The sequence below is a fragment of the Sander vitreus genome, chromosome 13 (genome assembly GCF_031162955.1).
Source record: "Sander vitreus isolate 19-12246 chromosome 13, sanVit1, whole genome shotgun sequence".
Classification (NCBI taxonomy): Eukaryota; Metazoa; Chordata; class Actinopteri; order Perciformes; family Percidae; genus Sander; species Sander vitreus.
In genome coordinates, this window is record NC_135867.1 from 18,479,753 (window position 1) to 18,491,877 (window position 12,125).

Genomic DNA, 12,125 nt, shown 5'->3' on the forward strand with positions numbered 1-12,125 from the left:
AAATTCCGCTGCTCTCGTACTGGTGGGGGTGCACTAGCCAGCTCATTATTGTTTCAATTGTGATCAGATTAACAGTAAATTCTATAAATTCAGTGCTCCATATCGCATATCTTCCAAGCTATAGCTTTCCATAGGAGCATAGCTGTCTACAGTGCATCGAGGCTTTCGTCATTCAGAAGGGCGTTCCTGTAACCCACGAGCCAATTAAAGCAGTAGTGGGCGTTCCCGCCGCTGGCTGCATCCAGACCAGTCTAGTTTTTTCAGTATTTCGAGTACAGCCCCTTTAAAGGTGTGGTTATTTAAGGCTGTTGGGGATATACATGGTCCTGTATTTGGATTCCTACCACATTCTGGACATTGTTAAATGCCAGCATGTAAAAGTTTATTGTATTCTGTAGACTCATTCTAGATTATAGCAGTGTAGTATCACAGTTTTCATTATATTGCTGTTTCTCTTGGTAAGCCCACAGCAACTACATATGCAGTTTTCACAATGCATAACATTACAAATTCTTATACTGCAAATATGTGTCACTAAAAGGTTTCGATTGGATAAAGCCAGTACATCTTCAAATCAAGGTTACTGCTTTTAAACTACTGTACAGTGATCATGAGTCTTTACAATTGTGTTTTCCATTGTGAATGATGCCCTCTCATAGTGCATTCAATTTGGTGAATTGAGTCCAACCCAGTCGGCTTTCTCCTCTATGCAATCACCTCTCAGATATACACATTTTTTCCATAGTTGCTCGAGACAGTTTGAGACCTTGCCACAGTCAACAGCACATGTCCTCTGGAGGATGGTTGGCATGGATATGGTCTAAAACACAAAAAGACCCAGTTCAGTTAAGAGAGTATGGACCAATTCTACACTGTGAATTTATATTGTTTAACGTTTCAGCAACACATACTCACATTTTTTTATTGGGTGTGTTGACTTTGCAACTACACATCAGGCATGTACCTCCACAAATGGCAAGTGTAGCTGAAAACCACCCGATATACAAGCCCACTCCAATCTCATACCTGTAATACAATGACATTGAACATATTTTTTTCTATGTATTAGTATGTAATCTTTGGTTAACAGCAATTTTACTTTAGCCGTTCAGCTATTGTTCCACTTCTTTTCAACTTAATGACATACTCTTGTAGAATGTATTGACTCACTTTATCCCTTGATAAAACTGGTCAAAGAACTGCTGTGTGATGGTGGCTGCATACCAAGATACAGCAATCATGGTGCAAATCCCTACAAAACACAACACATTGTTTACTTCAGACAAGTTTTTTTATGCAAACAACTAAGATAACTTTAACAAGACAGGGTTTTAGATAATGAAGCGATGTAAGCCATGTTAGGAATGTCCTAATGGGGCTAAAACCATTTCATGCAATACAAGATTATTTATGAAGCCTGTAATATAAAGCAAAGGTACCTGCTTGTTCATTTATATCCACTCTACAAGTTCTATAAGATATATCTTATGAGTATGATTACCATGTAAATACAATAAAACAAATATAGTTCTGACATTAAAAAGCCGTTCGAATTAAACTAAAATGATGGCAATAGTATTTTGTTTGTGGACACATAGGTTCCTGAGATTACCGGTGTCCGCTCACTGAATCACTTTTTTATATTTTACATAGTGTGACCTATTCTCACAATTTAAATATCTTTGGTAATGGCATGCTTTGTGCATCAGCAGATTTGTTAGAGTAGGGATAACCTTTTGAACTGGTCACCCATTTTCTGATCTTTTGCACACAGAGAGATTGGAGTGAGAGAGACATGATTTACCCTTTTAGGTGTTTTGTGCTGTGTGATTGTGTGTGTCCCCCAGGGGGCTAGCCATTTTCCCCAGTCATTTTAAAGTACAATAAGCGCCGGGACCTTTCTTCAACACATTTTAAGTGACTTCTGACAAAACATTTGCTCGTACTTTCTTTTGTTACATGGCCATTACATCCATCCCCAACCCTTTACCTTGTAGTAAAAAGAACACTCCTCCAATCGCAGCGATCCTTCCCTTCAGGACGTATTTTTCTCCTCCTATTTTTGAGCACCTCATTCCTACGAGAGTAGCCATGAGCCCAAACGTCCCAAAAACAATGGAAGTGATCATGAGTGCCCGGGACGCCTGAATATACCCTGTGTGCAAACATTTTTTTTTTTAAAACATGCTTGTTATAACGTGTTACACATTAATCTATCTATCTATCTATCTATCTATATATATATATATATATATGTGTGTATACAATATAAGTATATATAAGTATAAGTATAGTATAAACAATTCAAATGCATAGTTGCATTAGTACTAGCAAGCATCACATTATTTCTTATTGTGTTAAAAATGCATGCTTTAGTCAGAGAGATGACATTTACTATTACAACAAGAACAACAAGACTATTGTTGCAGGTGTAGGCCTCCTAGATGCTCACTGATAGTAACCATGGTCATATGAGCACAGGCAGAACCCTCTAACCAACATTAGAGGGCAAAACCTGTACAAAATACAACTTCAGCCACAACACTTCACAAAATATATTTTCTTTAATCTATCCAACATCCAGCACTTTCCAACAGATGAAATATAGTTGTAGTTTAAGTGAGATACACTCTAAAAAAAATCACAATTTTACAGTAAATGACTCTAAATTTTTACAGTAGTTTTTCCGTTTTTTAAAAATAGTATAAAAAACAGTAAAATTACAGATATTATCTGTAAATTAAAAACCCACCTGTTATTTTACATGTTATGCTAATAATGACAAACTACAGTTATTTCCCTTTTTTTTTTTACAGAAAATTACTGTAATAATTATGATATTTGCCTGTTATTAAATGTTTTGCTCGTTCTATAAAGGTTTATCTCCATACTGACAATTTAAGATTTTAATTTTCTAAGTTTTTTCTTCTTCTTTGTTATTACTGTTATATTGACAACAGACTACTTGTTTTAATGACAATTTTGATTGACACAAACTTATTGATAGATTGATTGATTGATTCATTGTGATTAATTACTTATTGACTGAGATTGATTCATTGTGACTGGGATTGTGATTGAGTCAATCATAGTTACAGTATTACAAACAGTATAGATTGTAATTATGTTATTGTAAATATTGTTTTCTAATATTGTTATTAATACTTTTAAATCCAAACGCTTGCTTTGGCAATATGTACAGTGTTAAAGCCATTTGATGAAGCCATTTGAATTTGAATTTGATTTGTATGATTGGTCAATGTGGCTGTCATCCAGGAAACTGGCCAATGAGCACTGAGGCCTTTATTTGGAAGTAGCTATGTCAGTTTGAATGCTGCAGGACTTCAGCGCTACTCTGTTGCTCCACTCCTAATGAATTACGTGGATCATTACCTGGATTATTTTACATCTGCATGCCAAATTATTATTTGAGTGAATTTGAGTTGTGGGATTTCAACGGAGAACAAAACAACAAAACAAAAATGGGAATATGGACACAGTGGAAGAGTCAGGATCTGTTTGCTCTCCTAACATGAACTTCACGTTATAACTGTTATCCTGGCGATATCAGGTAAAAAAACATTTCTCTGTTATTTTTCTAAGTTACTAACCTAACGTAATGTTTGTGTTCATATCCATAATTTAGACTGTAACTTTGTCAGACTGTTAGGTTAGCTAAATGCTGAGTAATTACCGTTAACTGATGTTACAGGTAACTTAATGTGGTAACGTTGTCTAACATTAGCTCGGCATGATTCATGTTAGCAAAACACAACGTTAATATTGAGTGTGGTTTTAGTCGAGATGGTTTGCTTGTTCTGTTTACAGGCAGCAACTATTTATAATACCATTAACGTTATGTTACTAAAATTACAGACACTTGTTGCTGAGTCAACCTAATGTACAGCTCAGTAATAGCGTTTACTTACGTTACGTTGTTTTAACGTAATTGTACTTGCTTGTGTAATAACAGTAGCAGTTTTGGTGAGTGGTAACAGCCTATTAATTTAAAAGTAATAATGCAGCCTAACTTATGGTCACAATGTGTGTGTGTGTGTGTGTGTGTGTGTGAGAGAGAGAGAGAGAGAGAGAGAGACACAGAGAGAGAGAGAGAGAGAGGGGACTGGTCTAATGTAATGTTATGCTCATTAGAACTAACTGGAATCTTTTTGTGTTTGTCCCATGCCCTGCCTTGTTAGCTTTAGATGGTCAGATGTGACTATTTCACATTAGATAGATAGATGGATAGATACACTTTATTGATTCCAAGTTGGGAAATTGCAGTGTAGCAGGAGCATTACACACAGTAAGTAAAAATAAAGTAAAAATATAAAAATATCAGGTGCAGTGAACAGTTAACAGCTTGTTATAACATCCAAAATATTAACCTACACAAACATTGTGTAACTGTGAGGATTTAGGCTAATCTCGTCCTTGTTTAATGGATATTTCATTTACTTAACCCTTACAAACTGTTCATATCCAATGCCCTCACAGTATGGTCCAGATCAAATTTGAATATTATGTAAGAATGAATGTGTGAGGCTGTTGATTAATATTTTTGCATGCCTATGTCTCCAACAGTAAACTGGCTAATATTATTTGTTTGTCTGTGTGTTTTCCCCTCATGAACCAGACATTTTGGAAATGAAAAGTCTCCTGCCACAAGAGCTTAGGAGCCAGTGAGTATTCATGTTATCCTGACATAAAGACTGTGAATGTATAATTTGCATACTAGTGTCCATATTACTGCCAGTTTGTCAGCACAAAGACAAACAATATTGTACTCATCTATATGCTGTGTATGAATCCAGTGGTGCCAAATGGTTAACAATGGTTAAACAACTTCTTTCGAATATGAAAATGTACATAGTGGCACAAACATGAATTCCATTCCACACATAAACATGAATCCCTGTTTTCTATGACTTTTCCATCATGCTGGCCAGTAGTATTTGTAACACAATGGGAGTGTGCAGTAATGTAAGTTGGCTGGTCATTCTCCAAAGTTATCCAGGAAATAGCTCTGCAGTCCAATGGCCATTTTAACTAACTCTAACCCTAACCCACTTCAACATCCTTTCTGGGTAAAAACCTTTAACTATAATGTCTCATAGAAAATGTAAATGACGTTTGTTTAAAATGGTAGCTCATTTTAAATTAAAAATCAGTCATTACCTAACTCTCATTCTGAAAGAAGGTCAGGTTATTTTTTCAATTCACAAAACACTCTGGAGTTTTCACATGAAAACAGCTTGCCGCATCCTCCCAAACAACTGTAGTCAACAGCAGCTTTGTTTCAAATGTTAAAAAACAACTTTACAAAAACATAAAAGGCCTTCATACTGCTTGTCTATCGTAATCCAAGTTTTCAAAAGTCCAGACAAGCCACATTGACCTGAAAAGTTGTCATTTACACCATGTGTTTAGCAGAAATCCTCACTGTAGCTTCTTAGCTGGGAGCTGTGTTAACGTACACACTGCTTGATCTGTGTGTGTGGCTTTGCTGGACCACAGTGCAGAGCTAAGAACCTGAGGATTCTTGAGTTGTTTTTTGCATTTAAAACGTAGACACTATTTTCTGCAGTTGTTTGGGAAAATGCTACAACACTGATTTCCTGTGAAAGTCCAGCAGTGTTCATTTAAAATGAACTATAAATAAAATCCTACTTTTTACAGTAAAGACCTTTAAGTAATATTTTCTCTCTGTGTGTCCCCCCTCCAGGAGCAGATCCAGACGATTACTGGCCATTTGGAGGAAGTCTGATCTTTCTGCTATGTTGCACCTCTGTTACAGATTCATTGACCTTTTATGGTATGTTTTAATTTTACTTAATAATACACTGTATAGTTAGGATTCTTAAATGTTATCAGAACTACCTTATACAGAGCCCCCAAGGGTTAGGAGAATGAAGAAGAAGAAGACCACAACTCCCTCAGCTCAACAGCACAATTTGTTGCTTCCTCCATCCATTTCAAAGGGGAATCTTGACCTCATTTTGATAGAAATGCTTACAGAAACACGTTACACACATGAAGAAGTACCATTTTTTGTTTTTCAGTTCCTCCTGGGGGACTCTAAAGAACTGTTTGTGAATAATTGGTTGATATTGTAAATTTACATCTGAATACATTAAATAAAAGGATTTTAGAATCAATTGTGGTGTTTACTTTATTTGTAGTTAATTTCCTACGACATTTCAGTTGAAACAGTGAAAATGATGTATATATTTTGTATTGCTTGAGTATGTTTTCAGTTGAGGATATTTCACAGTTTTTTTGCAGATCATATTTTGGTGTCTGATTGTAATAATTTAGCAAAAATCTGTAAAATAATCATATTTTCCTGCAGAACTTTTAGGATTGTCCCTTTTATTGAAGGTGATTGATCATAATTATTTGGGGGAAATCTGTAAAATAATGGTATTTTCCTGTAGAATTTTTAGGATTGTCCCTTTATTGAAGGTGATTGATCATAACTATTTGGGAAAAATCTGTAAAATAACGGTATTTTTCTGTAAACATTTTAATGAAATTTTCCGTAAATTTAATGTTTTTACACATTGTTTGAATTAGGGTATTTTACTTTAATTTTACGGTCAATGTTTGGCAGCTGTAGCTGCCAGTCATTGACCGTTTTTTTACAGGTTTTTTTCTTACAGTGTAATGTTCAATTGGCTGAAGGGGAGCCACACAGGTTTGATTCCTTACTAATACACCATTTTTTATTCCCCATTTTAACAAAACAGAAACAGATATGTGTGAACTGGAAAGCATATGTTTCTGCCTGTGTTGAGATGAGGGACTGACACAATATTTACCTCAGGGCTCAAGACAAGGCCTGGGCATCCAGTTTCATGTTTATACAGCACTCATCTATTGTATCACTTTGGTAAATGTTTAACAAAGTAGTTACAGTAAACAGTTTCCAACTAACAATATAAGTTCTTAGATATGAGTTGGATTTTATTATTATTTTATGAGTTGGTTCACTGGGTTCACTGGGGTTGTGTTCTCTAGTTTCATCATATCTTATATAACTGGTCTTTACTAAAGCCAATACATTAGATTGCTCCTGATAGGCACACTAAGATCCTGTCTAGATCAAGGAAAACAATGGCAAATAAATACAGCCATATTTCCACTGTTGGGTTTGATACAATGGTGAAGGGATTCAGCTGAATTCCATGTGAATCTTTTGGAGTCAAACAGCTTGAAGAGTAAAGATGTTCTTGTTTTCTATTTCACAGCCTTCAACATTCTGTTGAGTGGTTGCTAAAACAATTTCTGTGTTGGCCACATACCATTTACCAACTTAAGGGACAACAGGAAGTTGAAGTCTAACCTTCAAGTCTGCTTACCAACGTCTATAGGCTTAAAGCTGTTTGTCACCTTTTGACGTTTGCTTTTAACACTGTGTTAATAATATCAAATCATTATTGATGGATTCAAGTCTCATTTTGGCTCCTCACTTCTCCCTTTATCCGAGTGATGATGGGTAGGTTAGTGGAATTGAGGGGTGAGGGTGCATCACCCCATCCCGACCAACAGATGACCAGGTTTGTTGCCTCATAGATAATCTGTTTGCTTGTCTGACAACTGAGCTCAAAGGATTTGTCTTCTTTAGTTTAACAAATGTAGCGTTTTTCCTTATCAGACCTTTATCATTATGGTGATGAAGTACCACTGCAGCCTTTTGGCCACACATACAAAAACCCTTTTACTTTACTCCATTCCAAACGGTTCCAACCTAAACACAGGAACTTAGAACTGTTTGACTTAACTGCTTTATGTCAAAGTTGACTTTATGGACATTTCTAAAGACATTGCTTTATTGGTTTTATACTGGATTACATTATATTTTTAGGAGGACACTGAAACAATTAAGTACCATTTCACAAAAACTAGTAAACAGTATGCAATTTCCACATGTAAAATGGCAATGCATTGCATTAAATACAATGGATACAATTAAAGATGCAGTGTAAAAAGAAGCACCTGTACAATGTAAAGGTATAGCCCTCTAATACTGTTTTTAAAGTTAATGAGGTTGTTTTGATTAAGACTGTGTTCACCTAAAAATATAATGTAATTAGTCCAATAGAAATGTCCATTAGGTGGATGTAAATTCCTCTTATATAACCTCAAACTTCACAAACTTTACCGAGCTATTGGATTAGATTGCACAGCTGCTGCTGTAGTTTACAGCACAAGCATTGCATTACATACTGTATGTATATTATTTTTCTTTTTGTTTAGATGGTCTGTCTGATTCTGTATGTATAGTTTAGATAGATAGATAGATTCAAAGTACTTTTCTAGGAAGAAAAGTACGTGGCTCAATCACATATCTGATAAAGCCGTATTTAGATTGGAAAATTCATAGTCAGCTGTTATGAAGCTGAATCCGCAGTGAGAAAATGCAAATAGCAGAAAATAAAATATTAATAAAAGCAAGCAAATTGTTTTAATTAATTCATGAATTACCAGAAACAGTCACATTTAAATAGATTACATTACAGTAGATACCAAAAAGTGACTTTTCTAAAATGTTGTAATGTAAAATTGATAATCCAGCTATTAGATAATTGCTACTTCTACTTACCTGGAAGAGCAAAAAGGGATGGAAAGTCACGACAGTTAAATATCCCTGTTGAATCACTTGCACAAGACATCCAGAGGTTCTCATAGATTGTGGAGGTTGTAATTGCGCTGCCATCTTCGGAGGATTTTTTCCAATACTGATCTTGTAATGATATGAAAATCAATATCCAGCCTGCAAAACCTAGAAAAAGTGCTATAACCTCGATGATCTCTTTCATCTTGAAACTAGTTTTCTATTAATAATTAGCAAAACTAGTAGATAATACCTCTAAGGAGCTCTATTCGCAACTTCTGTATTTGATATACATTTTGGGAGTAGGAGAACTGACTAAGGATTTTTTCCCCTCATGCACTCAAACTTGGACTAATTGGAACATTGATTTGATGGCTGTAGTTACATTACAAGTTTTCTATTCCTGCCCAAAATGGAAGACACATGTCACATACCTGGCATGTAACCATAGAACTGTCTACAATGAGCTTTTTCTTGTATACCGTAGGGGGCAGAGCAAACACAAGGCTGGAACACGTGATTTATTACAGGCAGAAAGTGTCTATTTTTGTTAAGCATTAACACGTCTACAGTGGGAGAAAAGTTGTGTTGAAATTCTTGCTCTTTAAAAATAAAATGTTTGTACTGGTGCGCATCGATTTAACACTAATGAAATGCCATGTTGAAATTGTGCAGTCACCTAAAAGACCATACACCAGGCTGTTCAAACACACCCTTACAATGCATTGTTTGGTTCTATACATTAAGTATTATGAAAGAATGCAAGATCTAGAAGTACTGATGTGCATGCAGTACAATTTTATATTCAGTCTTTACACCTGTACTGCATATACCACCTCAATACTTCATGTGGATGACTATTTAAAAAGTAAACAGATGTTTACCCTTTGTTTGAGGCAAACTATTCTTTGTTTATGAGAAACTTATGAGAAATGTATAGTCTGTATCTTTTTGAATGTGAAACATTTGCTGACGAGTTATCAGAAGCACGCAGTTCAAAGTACTGTCATATACTTACAGTATTGGATAGATATGCAGGCTTCAACACATAATCATTTATCTGTCAATATTTAATTTCCTTGCCCTTTCCCCAGTTACCTCATAGATTTATTTAGTTGTGTCCGCATTGACCTCCCAACTTTTAATATATTCATCTGCAGTGAATTCCCGGGCGTCAATATCTACTGTACATTTTAAATCTTACATTTTTACTTAAATTACTTAAATTCTTCTTTAATCTATTCATATGAAATCTTATATGGAAGATGTCTAACAACAGCTGCGGTAGTGATGTGATTGACCATGTAACCATGATGCTGCATAAAATGATATTGATCAGTAAATTATCTTTTTGGCCATCAAGATGATTTTTATAATTTAGATTATTACTTGACTGAACAAACCTGCACTTCTCCATTGTGCTAAGTTTAAATTATGATTCAGGTTTGGGTTCAGTAATATGCTCTCAGTAAAAGCTGTTTAAATGTGACGTTTGCATAACTTTTGGTAAAGTCACTGTTTCAATACCTGGTCTTATTCATTCATATGATCGATAGCTAAGATCACAACTCTCTATGTCTCTGTCTCTGAGAGAGAGAGAGCGAGAGAGAGAGAGAGAGAGAGAGAGAGAGAGAGAGAGAGAGAGTGATACAGAAATATGACTCAATCATTATTGAAGTATGTATAATAAAAATGAAATGATGAACAGTGGCAATTATAGTAACAGTAAAGATAAAGATTATATAACTATAATAATAATAATAATAGTAGTAGTAGCATTGCAGCACATAGCAGGGCTTCTGACAGGACCACAGCACCACAACAGTAGCTGCATCCACAATCCAGGTGGTTTATCTGTGTTTTTTGCCCCCAATGGCTCCTTCCAGGCAGCGCTGCCTGCACTAGGATTAGGCACTGGTTATGGTTAAGGTTAGGGTTAGGTTTGGGTTAAAACGCAAAGGTTAGGGTTAGGTGCCTTGAAGTCAACAGTCGCAGCGCTGCCTTGAAGTCAATAAGGCAATGGTTATGGTTATGGATAGGGTTAGGGTTAAGGTTAGGGATAGGTGCCTTGGAGGCAGTAGTCGCAGCGCTGCCTGGAAGGAGCCGTTGGGGGCAAAAAACACCATAGAGCATCCCGGTGCCACCACAATCCAAGGAAATCTGTGAGGCGAGGAAGCACAAGGTTTAAGCTAAGTTAGTAACGTGCATTAATGGGACATGAATGCACACAGATGAGGAGGAGCTCAGTCGCACGCACGCACGCACGCACGCACGCACACACACACACACACACACACACACCAAAGCTAAAAAAATCATGGATTTGTATGGCAGACCTTTAGTTGACCACATAATTGCTGGTGTAATTACCATCCGCAACAGCAACTCTGGTATTATTAAAATAAAATATGTCCTAGAGACACCTGATGTAGCGAGAACTACCACAGAGGCAATTTTGAGTACTTTTTGAGTGCCTTGTGTTTTTATTTCTGTCTGCCTGTCTGCCAGATTTTGACCACAGGCAAGATCCAGTCATGAAATTTTGGAGAGCAAAATGAAGGCCAAGTTTAAAGATGGATGGATTCAGCGGTCCGAGCAGTTCTTATGTGACTAGGTAAACTATTCCAGAGATTTGGAGCTGCCACTGAAAAGGCTCGGTCACCTTTAGCTTTTAACTTTTCAATAACAATAATTTCAGTTTGACTGTTTGTTAAACAATCCGATAATGATTGTTTTCTGGTTTACCCTCTATAGAATAGATAGATAAGACAGAGGCACCATAGGAAAAGAGGATTGGTTCAAGCAGATAAATCTTCAGGAAAAAAACAGTGTTAACAATTTATGACACCAATTACAATAAAACAAATAAGAGAGGGTTTCTTCAGAGCAGTCACAGAATGGAATGTAACAGATTCACAACAGTTGCCCTCTTCTATCGTAGGACAGTAAAACCATTCCATTCTTGGATCTTGTTTACTTAGTTCAGGATTTGTTTAACCCTTGTGTTGTCTTCTGGTCGACCATGCACTTGTTGTCCTTTTGGGTTCTTTTAATTGTCACTTTTTTCAATATTTTTGTCACTTTTTCCCCACGTTTTTTGAAGCTATTTTTCACTAACACCAACTTATTACCACTAGTTTTACACATATTTTTGGAATTCATGGTCAATAAATGTCACTTATGAGATTATACCTAATTTTGAAATGATGATGATGCCGGATTTCACTCATTTAGGCCGGATATCTATTGCCTTGGACTTCCTTTGTGTTGGCATTTTAAACTCCGGTCGATTTATGAGGACTATAGAAAGGCGAAGTCCCTCCCCTTCTGGTGAACCTCATGGGACCTTAATTTGGAAAAAATATGAACAGTAGTAAACGGGGAGAGGCAAATTCTTTTTTGATCCTTTGAGCCATGAATTACAAATATGATGATGTCAATTTAAAAGATAATTTTTCAACTGAAGAAAAGAAAAGTTAGCCGTAGGTTTGTCATATGACCAGTGGCG

The 12,125-nt window shown here is 36.0% G+C and overlaps 1 protein-coding gene and 1 long non-coding RNA gene across 2 annotated transcripts; one reads left to right on the top strand and one right to left on the bottom strand.

Annotated features, from left to right (window-relative positions):
• Positions 1-720: 720 nt before the first annotated feature.
• On the bottom strand, positions 721-8,822 carry LOC144527703 (claudin-15-like). The gene is made up of 5 exons (XM_078265924.1): positions 8,606-8,822; positions 1,991-2,155; positions 1,171-1,252; positions 916-1,026; positions 721-820 (listed from the first exon to the last, which is right to left on the bottom strand). The coding sequence occupies exons 1-5, from the start codon at positions 8,820-8,822 to the stop codon at positions 721-723; spliced, it is 675 nt and encodes a 224-aa protein (XP_078122050.1).
• On the top strand, positions 3,343-6,148 carry LOC144527704 (uncharacterized). Its single transcript, XR_013502844.1, has 3 exons — positions 3,343-3,571; positions 4,637-4,682; positions 5,726-6,148. It is a non-coding gene; the product is annotated as an uncharacterized LOC144527704 (long non-coding RNA).
• Positions 8,823-12,125: the final 3,303 nt, after the last annotated feature.